This window comes from Onthophagus taurus, chromosome 2 (genome assembly GCF_036711975.1).
Source record: "Onthophagus taurus isolate NC chromosome 2, IU_Otau_3.0, whole genome shotgun sequence".
NCBI classification, from domain to species: Eukaryota; Metazoa; Arthropoda; class Insecta; order Coleoptera; family Scarabaeidae; genus Onthophagus; species Onthophagus taurus.
In genome coordinates this window covers 22290829-22316216 of record NC_091967.1, presented here as the reverse complement: position 1 = coordinate 22316216, position 25388 = coordinate 22290829, and the positions used below count along the sequence as shown (strand labels likewise).

At 34.0% G+C, this 25388-nt stretch overlaps 1 protein-coding gene across 2 annotated transcripts in view; it reads right to left on the bottom strand.

Annotated features, from left to right (window-relative positions):
* The window catches only part of LOC111413378 (chaoptin-like), a 54306-nt gene that overhangs the window by 14667 nt on the left and 14251 nt on the right, over positions 1-25388 (bottom strand). Inside the window, exons 1-2 of one of the 2 annotated variants that reach the window (XM_071194506.1) lie at positions 10154-10276; positions 9687-9752 (exon numbers count right to left, since the gene is read on the bottom strand). In XM_071194506.1, coding sequence (XP_071050607.1) covers positions 9687-9717 — 31 coding nt within the window. In that variant the 5' untranslated portion in view covers positions 9718-9752; positions 10154-10276. Of the gene's footprint in view, positions 1-9686; positions 9753-10153; positions 10277-25388 lie in introns of those variants that run through there. The other variant, XM_071194505.1, reaches the window with a different exon arrangement.

Sequence of the window (25388 nt, the reverse complement as noted above, 5' to 3'; positions counted from 1 at the left end):
TATTAAAAGAAACGAATTGAACCAGTCAATGAGGGATGTGCAACAATACCGAAAGAAAAGAACGAACTTCGAATCAGATTGCTAGAAGAAAATACAAGACCGAATAGAGAACTCAAAGGTTGATAAGAAAAAAAGATGAGAATGTCGATTCTGAACGACTATTGATTCTTCTTTATTTGCATCAGATTATATTTATTATAAATACATTAAAAACTTATCACATTTGCTTAACTCTGTATATATTACTGTTTGCACCAAATAATTAAATTAAGTTTATATAAAATTAAGCCTTGAAGGCTTCAATTAGTATGGGTGCATCAAAACCTTATAAAAAACGCTTGAGGGCTGCATCTAGTTTACCTCAATACTCCTACAATCCGTTTGTATTACAATTCTTCTATGTAATATATATAATAGTATAAAGATATGATATCAAGTCTTCTTCAAATTTATATCTATATCAACTTTTAGACCATCATAATTCTCTATTATGCCAAAATCATGTCGCATAATGAGATGTCTGCGTCAATCTCTATAAAATTTACGTAGTATTTAGGTTCCAACAAGTCCACAGCGAGGGAATGTGTATAAACGCAACACCATACGACAAGATAACCAAAACTTATTGAATCTGCCTCAAAGCTGCATTAGGAAGAGTTAAATGCAAAATTTCTATCCATTTTGGTTAACTTTATCCATGATTGGTTGAAAGCGAAATAGTTTTACACAGTAAGTCTTCTTTATTTTTGACAACGCTTTGAACATCTAGGTGAGGTTACTGACATTTGAACCATGCATATGTCTTCTGTGTTCTAAACCTTTTTGTATGTAATAAATACGTTAATCCACGCACAGTTTACGTTATCGTATAATTAAATATTACAACTTAATTGAGTCAAAAATTATTCTTAGAGAATTAATAATAATTCTTCTTTTTCTTCTTTGTATTTCTAGAGTTCTTCTTAGAATTGGATATGGGTCCTGAAGCTAGTAATAAATTAAAGAAATTTAGTTTCACCTTTTACTTTAGCAGAAACGTAAAATATTTTAAATTTTTACAACCAGTAGATTATTTATGACGAAAGTCCAATAAAAAGACCGGTGTTCTTGATAAAATTATCGAAGCTGCTAGTAACAATTTTTTTTTAAATGTATCAAGCTACTTAACATCTAAATACTTGGAGGGGTTGCTAAATCAACAATTTACCATGTGACTAAAGAATATACAGATACTGGAAAGGTGAAGAACTTGATGAAAAGGGGGCAGAAAAACTTACTATTAATTAATATTAATGCTGATAGCAATACCAGTACAGCTGATATAGGACTACAGAATCAATTACTGATTTGTGACGACTAACATGAACAAATATTAAAAAAATTGCAATAGTCACGTACTATACAGTTATCTTGCTTAACTGGGATCATTTGCTGTTTAATACCGCCAAATATATTTATTGATATTTTCAGGTGATTTTTCCTAATATAAATCTAGATTTTGTATTCATTTCTCCTAATTTAAAAAACTGCACAATAAACTGTAAATGTTTTAGCCAGATTCATCGTAGGAAAATTAAAAATAAAAGAGAATAACAACAAATAAAGATTTTACTGTGTTAAAATTTAAATTTTAATAATTTAAACGTTATTTTTGACAACGACAAGATATTTAAATTAAAGAGCCGAGCCCGGAAACCGTATGTCAACACTCGGAACTGACAACCATACCTATAGATCTGCATCAGATCTTCGCTATGTCTGCTAATTTGATGAAAAGTCAAGTTTAAACAAGACTTAGTCTCCATCTAGTATGCAGAGGTCCTTCAACTCTACATTAGGTCTTTACCGTGTTTTCATTAATTACAAAATAAGCAACCGAGCACTTTGCAAGATTGAATCCCATTTGGAACGGGTGTAGAAAACCCTAAAATAGAAATTATTATAAGGAAAAACAAGAACTACAATATAACTTATTCACGTGAAAAATCTCTAATAGATATCCTATTAAGGTAAACTGAGTCCTAAAATACTATTGTTCAGAAGACATAATTGTCAACAAAAAAATGGCAACAAAAAGGACTCAAAGAATGCCAAAACCTAAATAAATATCAGTAGGCAACCCAGTAATACAGTAAGTACAATATTTCATCATCGACGGTTTATTTAGTATAATTTTGTTGCCTGTTTAATTGTTGAATTTGGAGATTGATCCAAAATCCACATAAATCCTCGAAAATCGCAATTATTTCCACCATTCCATAGATTATCTGAAAATTCTCCGAATATCAGGATAGCTAATACTTTAGTACATCCAACGAATTCTTGTAAATATCTTGGGATAAACTTTGATAGCAAATTAAAATTTGATATCCATACAAAAAAGGTTAAAATGAAAGTCAAAGCACGTGCCTCACTCATTTAGATGTCTCACTTACAAGAACAATGGGATAAATTTTAAATATGCGATTCATATTTACAACACAATTACCACACCCATTCTTGATTATACAGCTCCCATCTTCCTTAATATCAGCAAAAAGGCCATATCGCATCTAGATGTAGCAGAAAGACCAGCAATTAGAATAATACCAAACTTCGAAACCTCAGAAATCCCATGTGGCTGAAGTTAGATTCATATTCGAATCTGTACCAGATTCAGATTCATAAAATTACAGTTGACCAGACAAGTATTGAACATATCAATTGAAAAATCGTTTTCTGAAACTACAGAAGTTGTAGCAATCTGCGACTACCCTGGATAATTCGAATAGACCCTCTAGTATGTTCCCTGTCTACCCTCACCCTCAGATTTACCGTAGGGGCCGAGGGGTTCCTCGTTTTCAATAGCATACTTAGATATTATTTTCTCAATAACTAGAGACTGCAGCACCCTGGGACTAGTTTAGATTATTGCATTAGGTCCTCTGGTATCCTTCTAGCCCATCAGCACCCCCAGATTTGCCGTAGGGGCCGAAGGGTGAATTTTTCAATATTCCTCGTTTTCAATATTAAATGTAAAAATTATTTTCTCAATAACTAGAAACTGCAGCACCCTGGGACTAGTCTAGATTATTGCATTAGGTCCTCTGGTATCTTTCTAGCATGCCAGCACCCCCAGATTTGCCGTAGGGGCCGAGGGGTGAATTTTTTAATATTACTCGTTTTCAATATCAAATTTAAACTTTATTTTCTCAATAACTAGACACTGCAGCACCCTGGGACTAGTTTAGATTATTGCATTAGGTCCTCTGGTACCCTTCTAGCCCATCAGCACCCCCAGATTTGCCGTAGGGGCCGAGGGGTGAATTTTTTAATATTACTCGTTTTCAATATCAAATTTAAACTTTATTTTCTCAATAACTAGAGACTGCAGCACCCTGGGACTAGTTTAGATTATTGCATTAGGTCCTCTGGTATCCTTCTAGCCCATCAGCACCCCCAGATTTGCCCTAGGGGCCGAGGGGTGAATTTTTTAATATTACTCGTTTTCAATATCAAATTTAAACTTTATTTTCTCAATAACTAGAGACTGCAGCACCCTGGGACTAGTTTAGATTATTGCATTAGGTCCTCTGGTATCCTTCTAGCCCATCAGCACTTCCAGATTTGCCGTAGGGGCCGAAGGGTGAATTTTTCAATATTCCTCGTTTTCAATATCAAATGTAAAAATTATTTTCTCAATAACTAGAAACTGCAGCACCCTGGGACTAGTCTAGATTATTGCATTAGGTCCTCTGGTATCCTTGTAGCCCATCAGCACCCCCAAATTTGCCGTAGGGGCCGAAGGGTGAATTTTTTAATATTACTCGTTTTCAATATCAAATCTAAACATTATTTTCTTAATAACTAGAGACTGCAGCACCCTGGGACTAGTCTAGATTATTGCATTAGGTCCTCTGGTATCTTTCTAGCCCACCAGCACCCCCAGATTTGCCGTAGGGGCCGAGGGGTGAATTTTTTAATATTACTCGTTTTCAATATCAAATGTAAACATTATTTTCTCAATAATTAGAGACTGCAGCACCCTGATACTAGTCTAGATTATTGCATTAGGCCCTCTGGTATCTTTCTAGCATACCAGCACCCCCAGATTTGCCGTAGGGGCCGAGGGGTGAATTTTTTAATATTACTCGTTTTCAATATCAAATTTAAACTTTATTTTCTCAATAACTAGACACTGCAGCACCCTGGGACTAGTTTAGATTATTGCATTAGGTCCTCTGGTACCCTTCTAGCCCATCAGCACCCCCAGATTTGCCGTAGGGGCCGAGGGGTGAATTTTATAATATTACTCGTTTTCAATATCAAATTTAAACTTTATTTTCTCAATAACTAGAGACTGCAGCACCCTGGGACTAGTTTAGATTATTGCATTAGGTCCTCTGGTATCCTTCTCGCCCATCAGCACTTCCAGATTTGCCGTAGGGGCCGAAGGGTGAATTTTTCAATATTCCTCGTTTTCAATATCAAATGTAAAAATTATTTTCTCAATAACTAGAAACTGCAGCACCCTGGGACTAGTCTAGATTATTGCATTAGGTCCTCTGGTATCCTTGTAGCCCATCAGCACCCCCAGATTTGCCGTAGGGGCCGAGGGGTGAATTTTTTAATATTACTCGTTTTCAATATCAAATCTAAACATTATTTTCTTAATAACTAGAGACTGCAGCACCCTGGGACTAGTCTATATTATTGCATTATGTCCTCTGGTATCCTTCTAGTCCACTCGCACCCCCAGATTTGCCGTAGGAGCCGAAGGGTGAATTTTTTAAAATTCCTCGTTTTCAATAGCAAAATTAAAAATTATTTTCTAGACTAGACTAGAAGAACTAAAGACTACAGCGCCCTGGGACTGGTCTAGATTATTATATTCAAAATTTATTCAATATTTAGTTTGATTTGAAAGTATAATTTTCATATGGCTTTTACTTCTTTATTAATGAAACTTGAACGACACTTTTCAAAATTTTTAGACACATTAAAGCATTTAAATTAATTTTTTATATTGTTTTTTGTATTTGTTTTTTATATTATATGTTTTTTATATTGACACGGCTCTACCTGTAACGTCGGTAGCTGTGCCTTACTTATAAAGGTTTCATTATCAGTAGAGGGTTCTGATAAATGTTCTTCATCTAATCTATCATGAATATTACTAAATAATGAAACGTTAGAAACAAGTAGCTGCGATATAGTTGGCGACGAACGTTTTAGAATGGGGCTGTTACTATTTAGTATTATAGTTTCATTTGCATTAGTAGATCTTTCTTTTATTTCAATGTTATTATATAGAAGTAAAAGCAATACGAAATTATAATATCAAACTAAAAATTACATCAATTTTAAATATAATAATCTAGACTAGTTCTAGGGTGCTGCAGTCTCTAGTTATTGAGAAAATAAAGTTTAAATTTGATATTGAAAACGAGTAATATTAAAAAATTCACCCCTCGGCCCCTACGGCAAATCTGGGGGTGCTGGTGGGCTTGAAGGATACCAGAGGACCTAATGCAATAATCTAGACTAGTATCAGGGTGCTGCAGTCTCTAATTATTGAGAAAATAATGTTTACATTCGATATTGAAAACGAGTAATATTAAAAAATTCACCCCTCGGCCCCTACGGCAAATCTGGGGATGCTGGTGGGCTAGAAAGGTACCAGAGGACCTAATGCAATAATCTAGACTAGTCCCAGGGTGCTGCAGTCTCTAGTTATTGAGAAAATAAAGTTTAAATTTGATATTGAAAACGAGTAATATTAAAAAATTCACCCCTCGGCCCCTACGGCAAATCTGGGGGTGCTGGTGGGCTAGAAGGATACCAGAGGACCTAATGCAATAATCTAGACTAGTATCAGGGTGCTGCAGTCTCTAATTATTGAGAAAATAATGTTTACATTCGATATTGAAAACGAGTAATATTAGAAAATTCACCCCTCGGCCCCTACGGCAAATCTGGGGGTGCTGGTGGGCTAGAAAGATACCAGATTACCTAATGCAATAATCTGAACTAGTCCCAGGGTGCTGCAGTCTCTAGTTATTGAGAAAATAATATCTAAGTATGCTATTGAAAACGGTGAACCGCTCGGCCCCTACGGCAAATCTGAGGGTGAGGATAGACAGGGAACATACTAGAGGGTCTATTCGAATTATCCAGGGTAGTCGCAGATTGCTACAACTTCTGTAATTTCAGAAAACTATTTTTCAATTGATATGTTCAATACTTGTCTGGTCAACTGTAATTTTATGAATCTGAATCTGGTACAGATTCGAATATGAATCTAACTTCAGCCACATAGAAATCCCCTCTAACAATGTCCTGTATGAAAAATTCTTAATTATTCCCATTACTCAACCAATATCTCTCCTCGTACAAAAAGCTTACAAAAATCTGTCCTCAAACCCTTCTCCTCTTATTCAATCCCCAAATTTTGACACTATTTACAAGAAAATCGTGGATTCCTAAGAGATGACTAACAGTGTAATATAGGCAGAAGGACCACGATTGGTAGCCCGTTCCAGTTTCAAAGTTTAACTTTAAGTTTACATTGTATAATAATATTATTTAATTTTTAATTGTATTGTGATCAGCTGGAACAAATATCTTTCTCTCTTTCGTACAAAATAAATTTTATGGCAATGTTATATATATGTAGATATTCAACAAATTGTAAAATTTATAAAATTGTAGTAAGCGATAAAGCGATGGCTTCCTGGCCGAGGTGCTTCAATTAATACCATAAATAACAACACCAATAAAAATTGATTAATACATGCTGCATGTATGATACTTGGTCGCAAGCCACCTTAGAGAAACTTAAGATAGAAAATCCATGACATCATATACTTAAGGTCGCCTGCGGCTAAGGCTTCATAATTGAACATTGAAGCTCCTCGGCTACAAATGAGCTTGATTAAATTAGAGATGGAACGTTTAAGACATCAGATTTCACTCGAAATCGTGCATTTAGAATCCTAGAACACGAGATAGCCTTAACGAACTGTAATGATATATGTTATACAGGGTCTGATTTAAGACAAATGTCTATGTGTGCTAAATGTGTAGCTAGTCATATACAATTTAGGATATGGTATCGTTATCCGGAGATCGGTAGCATCGAGGATCGTCCCAGAAGATAAAAACTACCGTGGCTACTATCATGGTCAAGCGTATCGGGGACAAGGTGTGCCAGAATTTTAAGAGGAGTATCAGAAGAATGGCTACGGAGCTGAATGTCAGCCGTGAATCCATGCACAGGATCGTCTAACATCGTTTGGGGTTTCGTAGCATCAAGATGCAAAAGACTCACATTTTGATGGAACAGCTGAAGGCTACCAGAGTGACCTTGACTGGGAAGATATCGCTGATTTTTGTGGATCAGGTGAACCCCTAGATCTACCTTGATGAAGAAAGTGCTTCCCTGGAGCCAATCTCACTTCATACGCTCGGGCACTACGCGAAGGCGATTAAGCTATGGCGACAGAATATCTACTAGTTAAATCGGATACGATATTTGAAGTACTAATTAAGGATGAATTATAATTAAACAAATTCAAAAGTTCAAATACCTTGGTGTAATCATCCATCAAGATGAACTGGGGCCACCGGAGATTAGAAGTAAAATCCGACAAAGTATATCGAACCAAAACAAGAAAATAATAGGGCAAGCTTTTGTAGAATCAGATTTATGTTATGGAAGTGAGGTCTGAACGGTAAATGAAAACGTCAGGAAAATACTGAATTCTGTAGAAATGAATTACCTCATAAGAATTGCGTAAGTACCAAAATTGGATCAAGTAAAAAATGATGAGATAAAAAATAGAATTTAATTTAGTTTGGTCACATAATGAGGATGCGAGAAGATAGACGGTCGAAAAGAATATTCAAATGGAGCGGACAATCTGACCGATATCTGTGCCAGATCGTTTATTTGATCTGTATATCTCACCGGTGACCTGCCTTTTGATCTTCCCCTCTATGATGAGTTTAACGATTTAACGATGCACGATGCTTATTATTGGTAGTAATCACTCATTATCGCGTATTTTTAGTTCTTCTAAAATAGATGCATTAGTGCGATACGCAGTTCAAGGTATTCTCAACATCTTGGGTAGCATATCATTTCAAAAGATTCAATCCTCTTTCGGCATGCAACAGTTGTGGTACAGAATCCTGAGCTATATGTTTCAAAAGGAAACACTAAATATTTCAGAAGTCTTGTTTTAGTTTGTTTGCAGGTAAGCTGGTCATTCCAGATTTTAACCAGCGCCAAAGCCATCTTTTACCATTTTGATTCATGTCTTTATTTCTTGTTCTGAGATGCCCCTATTTGTTATTTTCGTGCCCACATAGATGATCTCATCCGTAACACCTATGTCATGGATCTATTTAGTCGCAGTCCGTACTCCAGGCTTACTTGCTCGATTCATTAGAAGAGTTCGAAGATTTCTTGTTCATCTTTAACGTTAGCTTTATTTTTTTTTAATCCCATAGACATTCTCCCCTTCCAATTTACTTGCGCTTTTCCTCATTATAGATTCTCCATAGATATTGAATGGTATTGGGGAGAGAATGTATTGCCTTATGCCTTTCCTCTAAAGTACCCTAAGTATTCGTTTCCTATTTTTATTTGAGCTAGGTTGTTGTCATATAGCTGATAAGATAGATCAGATGGTCCAATTTCTTTTAAAATGTGTCTAAGTTTATTCCAGTGTACCATGTCGTAAGCCCTGATTAATATTCATAAATCTTCTCAATTATCTGGCTTAGATTTAAAATTTGACATCCAGTAATATTTTACTTGCGTGATTTATTGGAGCAATTTTTCTATAGTAACTGCATTCATTTTTTGGCCTTTTCTTGTACTGCTCAATCACTAGATGTATACGGTGTGTTCTGTTCAATTTCGATTATTATTTCGAAGTCCACTTCATTTGTTAGTATTCATTATAGTGATCTTTGTCAGTAGTCATAAAATTTAAAGACAAAGATGTTATTTTTTCTAATGACCATACTCCGTGATTTATCTTTAGCCACTTTCAGTTTTTAGCCACATTTTTCGATAAATATATGGAGAGGCAGACATAAATTGCGTGTAATAAATGTCAGATATAAATCTACCGTTAGAGCTATTTTTGTAACAAAAGTTGATTTCGTAGAAATTTTAAAACAGTTTATTTCAATAAATTTAAGTCAACATAGACAATAAAATAGTAAGGGGCGATGCAAGTTTTCGATTCGATACAACGCAGGCTGACGTTAATCTTCGCTCAGCCTTCACTTTGGAATAGAAAGTTTAGATCACAAGAGACCGAACGTGAGAGTTTTAACATGAAACCACGAGGGAAGAGCTTTTGCGGAGCAACTATACAAAGTGTCGTTTTAATATCAACGGCTTTTCAGGATGCCCTCTCTAATAACTTGTCCTGTCTACCGCCTCGTCTCCATAGCCACCCCTGCTTTTTAATGGAAATACGTCTACGTGTGTTGTTGACAATATTTCATTTTTATAGGACTTATTCAGAGTGTATCACAATAAAAATGAATTTATTGATTTTAACAAAAATTGAAGCGCTGAAAATATAAATTTCACGGATCTTACTGACATTTTGACTAGAAACGCGTTTTCGATGTGATATTTTAAAATTTTGATTATTATTATGCCAATTTCAGTAAAAATAACTCACCGAACTGCATTCTTCCAATAAAACACTTCATGGTTAAGATTTCAACATCTTTCTTTGTGGATAAATCTGTAAACAACAAAAATATTAAGACTAGTTCTTGAGAGAAGGAATGTTTTAAATTAAAAAAAAAGAAAGTAAAATGTTGCATTTGTCATTTATGTTGTTTGCCTTATTTCAAATGAAATGAAGTCTAGAAACGACACGGCAAATATACATAGCGTGTAGTAATAAATATTTAGAGTTAGTTTGGACGCTTTACATTTTGAGTTATTGTCGGTTTTCTCGAGGAGGAGATAAGAATTCGCTATGTATTATTCATAATATTGTACGTGGTGGTTAATCTCAAAAGGACACAAAATAAAAAATGTACAATTTATTGAACAATTTCTGCGTTTAAAAAATAAAATTTGTTTAAAAAAATAACATTAAAAAATTGGATTTATTACAGCAAAAAGGAGCCATATTACCTTTAATAATTTTTCTGATTCAAATAATAAGATTTTATTTGAATATAAAAGGGACACAATGTAAGTTCAAAGTACTTTTTACGGCCACTAAACACTCGCGAGCTTTTTATAAAGGAATCTCGAAGTTGACTGGTATACTTTCACGGGAGAAATGGTTATCGCGAAGCTTGGACCTAAAACTGAAGCTTAAAGAAACATGCGCAGATGTGCAATGAACATATTGTAAATTATATTTTAGTATTTTCAACAATTCCTATTTAAATTTTTTGTTTCATGATTTCCCAATAAAAAAATAAAAATCTAAAAAACGCGATAAATGGTTAAATATAGTAACTAATTTTATTTTCTTTGCCGTTTATATCCTGAAGGAAACATGGTAGAAAATTAGGAAATTAAAGATAATTTACTTAAACTTCCACTTCGTATTTCGGTCCTCCTCCATAAAGTTATGAAAAGGGGGAGATTACGCCCAGATACATGATACTTTATTCCCGTTCTACTCCCGTTAATATTTTAGGGGAACGATAATTATCCTAATTTCCCTGCTATACTTCTATAATAATTAAATCTTATTATCCAAGACACATTCGCAATGAAATTAATTTAACATAATGTATTTTCAACTTTTTTGATTTATTAATTAATTTATTTCAACGGTCGTGATAATAATTGTTGAATTAAACTCAAACGTGTATGTTGTGGAAAAAGTTTTGCGACCGCATAGAATTAACGTTCCAGTAACCGGTAATTTGAATGCACTCATTTTCTGAAAACGTTTACGGAAAAGTGCGGAGACCAGGAAAATAATACAAGTTTAACAAGTAGAAGGGGAAGGTTGTAGATAGTTACGATTGGTTTTTTCCGCAATGCACCAAGGTTTTACATTAGTTTTGTTTCATTGAAATTTCTATATAATGACTACACCAACTCTTAAACGAAGTAATCAGGTTTACACTATATTAAACTTTATTTACATTTTTTTAAAATAACTATAACATTAAACATTAGTCCACAGTTGTCCTATTATTGATTCTTCATTAAACTGCTTAATAGCCAAGTACAGCATTGGCAGTATATTATCTAGTTATATGATAATGAAAAAAATTATTGAAGATCTCATCATTTGATCAAGATAGGAAATGAAGCGGAAATTCAGTGGCTTAAATGGCTTTACAAAAGGATATTGTGCTAATGAGTTAAGATGCGTTCAGTGTGCAAGAAAGTATTTTGTAAAAGAGTGTAAGAAATCATAAAGTGTCCATCTAAAATATGTTAATTGCGGTGGACAAAAAGAAATGACCAAAAAACCTTATTAAATACACTTGAACATAGCAATTCAAAAGCTCCAAAGAATTCGAAAGCAAAGAAAGTAAAGAAAAGGCAAATCTAAAAAGCAAAGAAAAGGCAGTCCTAAACATCAATTACATTGACGTGGGTTAAATAACAGAAACTTACTTTATCAATCAATTATCAAATTTGACAGGTATATCATACCATATACACCAATAATTCTAAAGAAGGAAGCGTTGGCATCATTAAAGAAAATATTTTGCATTACCAAGAACAAGAACTAAAGAGATTCTAGCTACATCCTGAATACAAAATCCAAAACATTCAATCAAGAAACATTAGTATTTATAATTTCTGGACAAGCAAGGTAATAGAGTTACTGTGGGTAGAAATTTTAATATGAAATGCACCAACCGGGGATTAAGATTAATTACAACCAAAGAACCACCAAAGAAGATGAGTTACTAGAAAGAAAAAAAAAAATGCAAATACTTATCAGCCAGCATACCAACGTACTCACAAGCAAATCAAAATAAGTTATCAAACTTTTATATTATCAAAAACGTATTCATCAGATATTTGAAAATTGAAGAAGGTTGGAATCTCTGATCATTCACTGACATTGATAACATTAATTGGTAATATAATAAAGAAAGCAAATTGTGTTTGCCAGCGTATAAACAAATTGACTGATTCGGAAAGTTTAAGGTTAGCCTCGAGAAAAATATTAATCTAGCAGTTCCACCAATAAGGGAACTAACACAACTGTGTCACACCGACTTTGATGAAATTTGTTACAGTCAGAGTGGACCAAAATAAGGTTTACGTATTTTTTTATACGCGCAACAAAAGCTACTAAACCGACTTTTAGGGGTTGAAAATTTGGGGAATGTTCAAAGTTTTTATAATTTAAGTTAATTAGTCGGCCGTTCCGTATTTTATTAATTATTGTTATTCACTTGTTTCTCGAGTTGTTGTTGACATCAAAAAGTGTAATAAAATCGTTCCGTGCAATTTTCGTTAAATGTAGTTTCAATTGTGTTAATAGATACACACGTTCGATAAAAGGCATTTCAGCTTTTATTTTCTATTCGAAGAGATACTTCTACTTTTTCTACAAGAACAGTAAGACTTTTCCTTTCTTTGACGGTTTTTAAGTGACTTTATACAAGCGTCTCTATTTCTTAATAGGGAAAAAGTATATTTTCGCTTATATTTCGAAAACGAAAAGTGCTATTAAAATTTGGAAATTGAAACTGATATGTTGTCGGTAATAATCTGTCTGATCACCTCAGCGCATTGGAATTCCAGTCCCTAAAACGTTACCCAGTATTACGGGTATGACTCTAAAGTGATTAGGCCAATAATAATAATAGTTGCTTGGTGGTTTGACTTTCTTTAACATTATGTCTGGGAAATGTTGGGATGATTTGAAGGATACACAACTAAATGCTAATGATAAATTCAACTTATTCCATAATGAATTCTTAGCTGCTTTTAATTCTGCCTTTCCTGAAAAACAAGTAAGGAGCAGAGGTCAGGACACTGATGTTGTTTGGTTTAGTGAAAGTTTAAGGCAATTGAGGTTGCGGTATGATTTTATATGCGCACTTTACAATCAATTTAAAACGAACCATTTGCTGAATCTGCGTAATACAATTAGATATGAGTATAGAAATGCGATAACAACCGCTAAAATTACAGCTACTAGTGATTATATTTGCAACTTAAATAATAAAACTCAGGCAATGTGGAAGGTTGTAAATTCTAAGCGCGGAAAAACCAAAAGAAAACGATAATGAGAAATTAAATGCTGATGCTCTAAATGCTTATTATGTAGATATTGCTAAGGATATTGTCAAAAAGTTGTCGCATACGTCAGATATTGCAGTCAATTTATACAATATCAATTTTTACAATTTTGATGGACAAAGTGTTGAACTAATTAGCACAGCAGATCAGGGGTGCGGAAGCTGTGTCTGGTAAGCGCAATATAAAAATGGGAATTCCTCAAGGCTTCATATTGGGGCCATTGTTATTTCTTTTATTTTTCAATGACTTCCCTACCTATCTGGGTAAGGACGTGCATTGCTTATTGTATGCCGATGATGCAACCCTTGTTTTAAAAGGGGATAATTATGGCGAGGTTTGGATAGGCCTGAACATGCGTTAGCTAGAGCAGAGTATTGGTGTGCTGTTAATAAACTTTGTTTAAATAACAGCAAAAAAGTTAAAACTCTTTTCACATTAAAAAAGAGCAACTATCCCAATCCACCTTCAACAAAGTTTCTGGGTATTTATTTGGGGCCGCCTAATTTAAATTTTGCTGAGCATGTGCGGGAATTATCAAGTAAGATCAGTAGAAACATCTTTATACTAAGGAAGCTAAAAACGGAAGTAACTCATGAGGCGGTATATATTATGCACTGATTTATTCCTTGTTGCCATATTCAATACTTACGTGGGGTAGCAGTCCAAGTAGTGCTTATATCTTTGCACTGCAACGGAGAGCGGTGAGAGTAGTGAGGGGTCTTGGGTACACAGAAGACTGCCGAGATGTTTTTAATAAATTAAAGATTTTAACTCTACCCTCACTTTTTATTCTCTAATGCGTCTCTATGCTTTTGATAACAGGCGACATTTTGCGATACATGCCGATATTCATGAGCATGATACTAGGAATAAGGATAACATTTATAACAATTACTGTTGTTTATCCAAAACACAGCTTGGGCCAGAGTACTTATCTGGAGTGGTACTTAACAAGCTGCCGAGTGAATTAATGCCAGAGTCTAATAGAAGGATTTTTAAAGGTAGCTTAAAAAAGATTTTATGTATTAAATAAGAAAATGTATTGAAAATGTATTATTTGAGTACATTCAGACTTAGTAACACAATAAAGTATTATTATTATTATTATTACAGGGTGAAAAGGGGTAAACTACCCTTATTTTTTCGGGTTTATTTAAAAACCACCCTATCGATTTTGATGGCGCTAGATATACTTGTAGCACGTTCAAAACTATTAGTTAAGTGTTTTTTTCTCATTCGTTCTATATCAACCTCAGCGAAGTTACGGGGGTAACATGTAACCACTTTTCGTAAGAATGATGTGATAAAACTGTCAAGTATTTTGAAAATATTTTATACAAAGCCGTAAAATAATCGCACAGTTAAATGTTTAGTATAAAATAAGGCATATACGACATTTGGGGGTAGTGGGTATTTGTTTCAAATGTATTGTAAAAATGTCTGCAAATGGTCATAAAGGCTAGAAGTTAGGGGAAGACTTATGTTTATATCTCGAAGATGAAAACTGCTATCGTAATATGTTAAGTAATTTGTAGATATGCTGAAGTTAATTGTCAATTGCAGGATGACATCGACTACACCTACAAATTAAAGGCAGTAAATTACTGGACAAGTGGAAAGAAAGGTTATTTAAAATTAGAAACCGTAAAAAGCAAATACCAAGAAGTAACACAAGACCACAATTGCAGAGACGAGCTAAATATATAGAGGACTATAACGAAAAATTAACTTCTACATATGAGAAATTAGCTACAAAATGTATCTTTGTATACAAAATGTATGTGAACTACATCAGACAGTAATTTTAAACACTTATCCATACTCTAGATGTATTTGGTTTCAGGATATGGAAAAATTTTATTAGAAAATTCTTTGACCTAATTATGCTTTACCAGTATGATGTTAATTTACATCAGAGGGATAATATATTAAAATTGCAGCCCCAAACGCATAACCGGTTGTCTTCCCCTCGGTGTTTAAATACGCATGGTTTGCAACTGGATTTTGCAACTCATTTTGAAAATCCCGTAGAGGTTTGCTTTTGGAGTGAGAAACCAACGTGTGATATCTGTGAGGATGTAACATGGGTCAAAAATCCTTATGTTTAACCTTTTTTTTTTCACGACTATCATTTTTGTCAACAGTATGTAGAATAAAAATAAATTTAACACTTTTAAACATTTAACATAAGAAACCTAGTTTCTTTATTCAAAAATTTCTTTTGTTAGTTGCTTTTCAGTTCATAAAAAAATAATTTATTTTTCTAGAAGTTTCATATTTACCTCTTCCCCCAACTTCCAGCCCTTATAACCATTTTCAAACATTTTTACTTTACATATAAAACAAATACCGCGACATATTTCGCCAAACTCGACAAGTAACGCCGGGAATAGAATTAATTTTTAAGGGAGTTGTTAACCCACTACCCCCAAACGTCGTATATGCCTTACTTTACACTAAACATTTTACTGTGCGACTAATTTACGGTTTCGTTTAAAATATTTTTAAAATACCTAACAGTTTTATCACATCATTCTTACGAAAAGTGGTTACATGATAACACCCGTAATTTCGCTGGGGTTGATATAGGAGGAATGAGAAAAAAACACTTAACTAATGTTTTTGAACGTACTACAAGTATATTTAACGCCATCAAAATCGATAGGGTGGTTTTGAAATAAACCCGAAAAAGTAAGGGTAGTTTACCACTTTTCCCACTATGGTATATGCGTAATACATCAAAAGAAAGCTAATTAAAAATGAATATCAGTTTTAAGAAAATTTAATAGCGCTTTTGGTTCTCGAAATATAAGCAAAGAAATATAAAATGTATTTTTCCTCCAAATTTTCAACCCCTAAAACTCAGCTCAGGGGCTTTTACCGCTCGTATAAAAAAATACGTAAACCTTATTTTGGTCCATTCTATGACTACACCAAATTTCATCGTCGTGGCACAGTTGTGTTACTTCCCTTGTAAGTAATGAAATGTAATTAGAGCAAGAAGCAGAGATATTAGTTAAGGATTTTCAAAGCGCGCCATGGGAAAACTAAACGAAACCTTAAAGTAGCAGGAAATAACAAGAAATTAGGTAATTAATCGTTGAAAAAAGAAAACTTAGACTGAAATGGCAACAGTTTGGAATATCTGAAGATAAGACTGTATTATAGGTATTCTTCTTCTTCTTCCAGCACTATGGCCTTTTGTGGACTTCGGCTTGCTTCACAATACGTTGTCATTCCTTTCTGTCAGACTAATGCTTCTAGTTTTGTACCCCAATCATCGTAACATCCTCCATCGCATGATTCATCCATTGTTGCTTTGGTCTTCCTCTAGTTCTCTGTCTCCGTGGTGTCCATTCTACAATCACTCCTCTGATCCGTTACATTTTTTCAGATGTCCCAGCCATGTTGTTCGCTGTGCATCTATGTGTCGTACTATGCACCATCCATGTGCTGGTTCAATTCATGGTTCATTCTTATCCTCCACATTCACTGAATGGCATTTCAGTACCATCTTGTCTAAGCCTTTCAAAGACACGAGTTTCGATTGCCTGCCTAGTATTTTACTTAAGATTAGGTGTTTCAGGCATAGTAGCACTTATTGCCGCTAAGTATTCAAATGAGTAGTTTCCAATGTTGAGGAGGTCTGGGTCTCTTCTTCAACAAATATGCGCTAGTAAGGTTACTATCATCTAAAATAATACAACCACGAGTCATAAATGGGGTTTTAAGTTATTGATGGTTTGTGGAACTGGTGAGTTATCTTATGATTTTAAAATCTGTCAAGGTTCCAATAATTGTTTTACCCAAACTTAATAACGATGAACTTGATTCAACAGCAAGTGTCAATACACACATACTGTAACAATTTATATTAACGATCTTTATATTGGGAGCAATAAGAAGAAATAGAATTTAAAAAGTAATATTGTCTAAAATATAGGTAGAATTAATTATCCAAATGTTATCATGGAATACAATCATCATATAGACTATAGACGAAGTGAATTTGTGTTCCATTGTGTTCCAATAAATGCTGTTTTCGTAAATTCTTTATCTTTCGACATCCCCCGTTCACTCATGGCTTACCACATACTTTCATCCAGGATCTACGTGGTCACTTTTTATTCCTTCTCGATGTTTTCCATTCACACAATCCATTTGAACTCTCTTTTTTCTCTTCTTTATAGAGACTGGGGCATTTTTTCCATCTCCACAGCTATTATTTTTCTATTGTACTCTTCTTTCAGGAACCGCAGTTCACTCCATTATCCAAAACCGACTCCGGCTATTTAAGGACGCCACAATCTCATATCTCACCATTTCTCATCAGATCCATAACACATATCGATTGTACACCATGTATCCAAGGGTCACGCGACATAGTCTTCTAGAACGTGAGGATAGGATTTGTTGGCCGCATTGATTTTATTCCGAGAATTGATTTACGTCAGTATCAGAAAGCGTTACACAGAGTTTTGTTGCTGCCATGGTATTGCCAGCCTACGTAGCCCCTTAGACGTATTATCAACTTTTGACCTTCTTTTTCACTTATTGTTAGATAATATTGAAATTATTAATGCTTTGCTGTGTACACCGAGTCAGAAAGTGATTCAATAAAAAGAGCTTATTGAATTTATGGCAATTTTGATGTGCTTCATTGGGGCTAATACAGAGAAGGGGAAAGACGACACCATCAATCGGAAAATAAATAAGCAACAAAACGTTGGAGATATTCGGCCACTTATCTATCTCTACGAAGAATGTACGGATGTCCATGTTGGAGAAAAGCTATAAAACACAGAAGCTCAATGTAAAAATAAAAAACAATTGTCTTAAACACATATTATTGTATAAGTACATAGAACCTGTGATTTATGTTTGATCCCAAATACATTATGTTTACCAGAAAACTTCTTCGGTTTTGCCGTAGCAATAATACTATATAAATCAGAGGTGTCCAAACTACGGCCCGCGGGCCAAACCCGGCCCGGTAGGCGATTTTATCCGGCCCGCCAAGAATTTTGAAAAATTTCGTAAAATATGCGTAAAATGCGCAGATGAAGAGCGCATTCGGTTAGAATGAGCACGGTATCACGCTCGAAAAAGTACAGTCTGGTATTCAAGTTTGGTATTCACAAAACATGCTTCAGCTTACTCACAATTTAAGGACAAGCAGCGTACTGAAAAATTTGAAACATTGAGTCGTAGTTTGTCTTCTCAGCAAAATTTATTTAGGAAGGCAAACTCGGAAAATGAATCATTGACTTTAGTTAGCATGAAAGTTACTTATTTGTTGGCGAAAAAAGGGAAACCCTTTATGGATGGAAACATCGTTAAAGAGTGTATGATGGAAGCTGTTGGGGTATTATGTCCGGAAAAGGTGAAACTTTTCAAAACGATAAGTCTTTCCCGCAATACTGTTGCTCGTCGAATTGACGATATTGGCAATAATATACTCCACCAGATTTCTGGGAAATTACAGCGTTTCACTCACTATTCTATCGCGATGGATGAATCGACCGACGTTAGTGACACCTCACAACTTTTAGTATTTGTTCGTGGAGTTGACGACGATCTTAATGTCACCCAAGAATTAACATCGGTTAACAGCATGCATGGCACTACAACTGGAGCAGATATTTTTAAGGAACTACAACAGACGTTGACCAAATATAACTTGGACTGGAATCGACTCCAAGGCGTGACAATTGACGGAGGAAGAAACATGTCTGGTGCGAATATTGGGGTGGTTGGGCTAATAAGAAAAGCTTGTGAAAGCGCAGGAGCAACAGTACCAATTTTTCTGCACTGTATCATCCACCAACAAGCCCTATGTGTAAAACATGTCGACATGAGCTGCGTTTTGAAACCAGTTGTTTCTGTCGTAAACTTTATTCGATCACGTGCACTCAATCATCGACAATTTCGATCTTTCCTCGAAGAAATTGAATCTGAGCCTGTTGACTTGTCGTATTATACAGCAGTTCGATGGCTTAGCTGTGGAAAAGTGTTATTGCAGTTCTTCAAGCTCAGAAAGGAAATTAAAATTTTTCTTGCGGAAAAGAATCACCCTGAAACGCTTTTATCGGATACAGAGTGGCTCTGGAAGTTGGCAATTTTTGCAGATGTCGTGACACACGTAAATAACTTGAATTTAAAGCTCCAAGGTAAAAACAACTTAATTTGTGATTTATTTGAGCAAATCAACGTATTCAGAGCTAAGCTGATATTGCTCGAAAGTCATATGAATGAATGTAATTTTTCCCATTTCACGTGCTGTGAAAAATTTAGTACAGAAACTGACGAAAGATTTCTCACCATATTTGCAGTAAAAGTAATCGCGGATTTAAAACTAGAATTTCAAAAGCGTTTTTCTGATCTTGACATAAATTCAAGGGAAATTCGGCTGTTTCAAAATCCATATGACTGCAACGTTGGCGACGTTTCAAGTCAGTTTCAAATGGAAATAATTGATCTTCAAGCTAGCGATCAAATCAAGAACAAATACAAGGAAGGAACTTGATCGATTTTTACAAATTTTTGGACGCAAAAAAGTTTCCAAATTTAAAGCAATTGGCTGGTAAATTTATTTCTATGTATGGCACTACCTATATGTGCGAACAAACTTTTTCCAGGATGAAGTATCTGAAATCTAAATATAGGGCAAATTTATCGGATGATCATTTGCAATCATTGCTTATAATTGGTGTTTCCGATTTGAATCCCAACTTTGAAGAAACTCTCCAGGAAACAACCCAGTTCCACCATTCCCATTAAAAATTGCATGAAATAATTTTATAATAATATAATTTAGACATGTTTGTTTAGTATTGTTATATCTGTAATTTACTATAAAAAATAAAATTCAATGCTGCTTTACTCGTAATCAGGTTTTTTAATTCACATATTTACAATGCTTGGCCCACGCTAATGAATTTAAATACCAAACTGGCCCTCGTAGCAAAAAGTTTGGACGCCTCTGATATAAATGAATCAGAAATTTGAGATGTTATCTCTTGTTCTTTTTTGTATAAGTGTAATTAAACATAAACACATTTGATTTAAATAAGCTCGTTAATTACATTTTCCATCGTTGATAATACTTTCAGTTAGGAGTTTTGCGGCGTACAGTAAGCTTAATCTTGTTGAGGCCCCATTTTATGCAAATTTCAGGTATCCTATACGAGATTAACTCGACCGTCGCATCAATATACGGATTGAGACACATCGTACATTTCAAGTAGATTAGTATTCCATTTCGTTCCCTGTCCGTAGAAATTTTCATCGTTCAATTTCCCAATTTTATTAGAACATTGATTTAAAAAATTGTATGATCTATTTTACGTCGAAAAATTCCTTTTGGGAAATCAAACTAAAAATGGATCCCATTTTATGACGAATACTCTAATAGATAAAAACATAACTCTTGCAAGTAATATATCTTATATTTTACTCGAATTCATAACTTACAAAGATTGATTTTTTTAAAGATAGAAGTAGATAAAAATTGTTTAGATTATTTCTTTATTTTTCTTGGTCGATCTTTTTTTGTTTTAGGATTATTATAGAAAATATACTCATAAATCATAGTTTTAGAAAGAAATCCTCGAAAGCAACGAGTTTCCATTTGGTCTAAATTAAAAGTAACGGGGTTGCTTTCGTGGGGGGTTAAGAAATTACTCCCAATAGATTTTCGTGATAAATAATAATAAATAAAATTGTTGTGGGTAATTTTTCAACTAATTATGTTTAGTAAATCATTTTTAATTCTGTTCAAGTATCATACACAACATTTGTGTTTTTGATATTACGAAAACATACAAGTCGTTTTGGCTTATGTAGTGTTACAATGTGAATGGATTACAGGGCCATACGTGGCAGTTTCAGAACTGGTGTTGTAGTTTGCGATTCTAAGCTTTAATTAAAGCTCTCGTGTAACAATCATTGTCTACACCCTCGGGATCCAATATACCAAATACGTTTAAGTATCTTTTCTGTAAAGTTTAATTTCTCATTTCGATATTTTTCTGTTAATTCGTAAAGAACCATTCAGAGGGATCTCGAAATAGAAGAACTGTATTGAAACATTTTCAAGACTGCAAGGACTTAATTACATCTTTTCGTTCGTAGTAGAGAACGGGTACAGCCAGGTTTTACCCTTTTAATTAAACTATCTTACAAGTTTGTAATTTGTGTCCACTAAAATGTTGAAAAGAAAAATATTTAAACTCAAGTTAATAAAAAGTCGTTATTTATTAATACAGTTATTGAAATAGAAATAAAAAGGTTTTCATTTAAAATTAAACAAAAGTAGTGTAAATAAGAAGGGAAACGCGACGTCGCCGGTTTTCGTTTCGAGTTTCTACTTAATTTCGGTCTTGTAAATATTTTAGAGATAACTTGTCACCGTTTTCGGATAGCAGCTGAATTGAAACATAAATGTTTCATATTTGGATATGTGAAACGTAACAAAGATGTGCATTTTTCCGAAAATGTTACGATATGATATTTCACCCAGTGAAATTTTAAATAAGAAATTTTACTACTATTTTTTTTGTAATAAACCAAAAGCACGAAATTGTAGAGGTGATGTAGTATCACGACCACCAACTGTAATTAATTTGAGTAAATGACACGCTCGCACACGGCTTGTAACTCGTAAATTTTGGGGGAAAACACAGCGCAAAGATAACGAATACGTAGGTAATGATTTTTTTGTCTTCTAACAAACCAGGTTTGTCGACCTTAAAAAAGATGATAAAATAAAAATTCTATAACAATAGATTGGAAAATATTATTTTAGCTATTGTTGGAACTTAGTTAGAAGTACTTGTAATTAAATAAGTAAGAGAAAAGTTGGAAGAGATAACAGAGAGAGTAATGGGAAAACTTAAGATATATATGGCAATTCTAACAGGACCCGTAATAGTAAATAACTAGATTCGTTTATATAGTGGAGTGCCTAAGTGCTCTACTAAGGAGCATCAAAGGGCTGAAAGAAGAGTCTCAATACAAATGGATAAAAAACCAAAAAACAAAAAATCAATATAATCAAATTAAAAATTTTCCCCATGGGGAGGAAAATAACGACTTAATGAAGAAATAGTCAAAATTAAATAGTAAACATCAATGATGAACGATCAATAGGCTTATGCAAGACTAATAAATACAACAAACGGATTCTACAAACACAGAATGATGCACAAATTCACCTGAGAACAACAGACACGAGACATAAAGTCCATAATTGACTACATCATCGTCAAACAAGACTCACAACTGCATATAGATGATATCAGGGTACAAAGAGGAATCATGTGGAATAATCAGAAGAACCATGTAGCAATAAATAAAGACTTACAAGATGATAGTACTCGGCATTTGCTACAGATACTGCTAAAAATAATACAAAGAAAGGAATAAAGTAATACAGAGACTAGGCGAAAAACTAAACAGCTCAACAGTATTATCTTTTAAAGAAAATTATCAAAATATGATAAATAAATTATGGGAAGTACCCAAGTATAAGCCATACTCTAATAAGGGCATTACAAAACTTATACTTCCAATCAACATCCAAAATAAAAATTGGTAATAAATTATGGGAATCGCTCCCAGCCCCCAAAGAATTGCGCCAGGGCTGCTGTATTTCGCCTATTCTGTTCAAAATTTACTTAAGAAAGCTTGCATGTATGGAAGGGAAATACCAAGGAATGGCAAACAATACAAATCTAAATTCAAGAGTGTAGTCTTCAAAAGTTCTAATTAAGATTCACTTACGATATAGATCTGAGACATGAAGATTGACAGCCCGAAATAAGAATCGCATCGTGGCAACTGAAATGGATGCTCTGAGAAGATTTGCCAGAGTATCGCGTATGGGAAGAGGAAAAAATAAAGTGATACGAGAACAAATTAGGTTACGAGAGACAATACACTTACAAGTGAACAAGATTTGGAGTAACATATAAGCATGAATTACGTGCTGCAAGAAGAAATTAAGAACTTAAGAAACAGTGTTATTTTACTGAATCGATGATTGAGGTTGGAGTTATTTATTGCAAATGGTAAATTGGCCATTTGTATTATATTATATTTGCTCCACCAGAAGTAAGTACTAGATGGATCGGGTGACAATAGAAAAGAATTTGAAACCTGGAAAACATACTACGAATAGCTACCAGGAATATAAATCACTCAACAACCGAGACCCCGAGACCAGGAAAGAATAGAGGATCTTAAAGACAGAAAATAAAAATAAAGGGAAAGGACAGAAAATAAAAATAAAGGGAAAGGACAGAAAGAATATGAAGATTATGTAGTAGTATATAGCGCGGTTGATAAGGAAAAGAGGGTACCTGCTGGAGTGGGTTTATTCTTATCGAAAGCAAATACAGAGATTCCTGAAAATAAAACTGACACTGGAACAACAAAAAATTAATATCGCCTTATACAACCCATACTGTTTTAGACCCGATAATACCACACGAAATAGTAATAATAATGGGCGATTTGAATGCAGGAATAGGGAATAGTACCAGAAATCAAACAGAGACCAATTCAATGATAAACGGTAATTAATGTTGAACCTACACTCACTCATCAACTTTAGGATTAATAACACGTTCTAGAAACACAAACATACATACAAGACACAATCAAAAATAGTAGAGATCAGTAATCCATGAATACATTTTGACCAACCGAAATGTATTGCCATCCTAAATACTAGATGCCAGAACACAAAACTTGGCTCACGTAGGAGGTTTAGGAAGATTTACAAGTAACAAGAAATTCATCAAAGGACAACTTACCGGAAGAAGAAAAGATCAACATTGTGGAATTAATCCACAATACATCTGTGACAATAAAGGCTAGCCGAGAAAATTAGTATAAATTCGGTAGCTTGGGAAAACGATATACAAAACTGCTGAGATAAACTGAAAAACAAAATAAAAGAAGATATTCAAAACAACATATTCAACATCATGCCCAAACTAGTAACTAAGGTTACCACAACCAAAATTAATTCCATTAAAACACTGACCGAAAAACAACAAGGCTGTAGCACAGGAAGGTAATTTTTATGTTTTATTGATTTATATAAGACCTTTGATAAGATCAGATTATAGGATGTCATAAATTTGCGGAATACCGACAAATGTTGTTAGAATCATCAAAAACTTTTATTTGAAAAACAGCATATAAGCATGAACAGATGAGAAATTCACTAAAGAAATACCTGTAAATACTGAAATTCTACAAGGAAACTCATTTAGGCCACTACTATTCAATATTGTAATGGAGTAGTCATAAAAAATGTTGAGATGGGCAGAAGCTGTAGAATGGGAAAAGGAATTTATAATCCTCTGTAATACTGATGATGCAGTATAGGAAGAGTAAGGAAAAGGGGCAGTAAGGAAAACGAAAACAATCTACAAAGAAACCTACAACATAACAAAAAAATTCAACATGTCCATAGCCATTCAAAAAACTAAATGCATTACAACAGTGAAACAGCTGCGCTGTAAGCTGGAAGTGAATCAGAATGTAGTAGAACAGGTCATGTCATTCAAGTACTTGGGAGTTGAGCAATCAAGTTTCCAACATGTCAGGAAAGCCAATAAAATTGCAGGCTACTTAAACGACACATAAACAAACCGAATATTGTAAACAGCAGAAATGAAGATATATCGCAAAATTATTTGTGAAACTCTCTACCATAGAGAAACAAGCGAAGATGTAAGAAGATTATATGAAGTAGAAAATATGAACAATTTCACAGATAACAGGAAAAAGGAATGGAATACAAAAGTGAATCAATAAAAATGCACTCAGAAACAAGATCTAACATGCTGATATGAAATAAATGAAATTCAACGAAACAAGTGCTTTGCCTGGAAAATACAAGTTTTTGGTAATCCAACGCTATTCATATAGAAAATAACAGATTATTTACGTACAACACTAGATAGAATAAAAATTCACATTTATATTTATCATTTAGTATTTTCAGCCAAATCAATATTATTCTTAACAAAGAGATTTCGGGTTTTGCAAACTATTGCAAAAGGAAGAGAAATCCCCTAAAATTGAAGGAAGATTTCGAATCTTAGTAAGTGCTACAGAA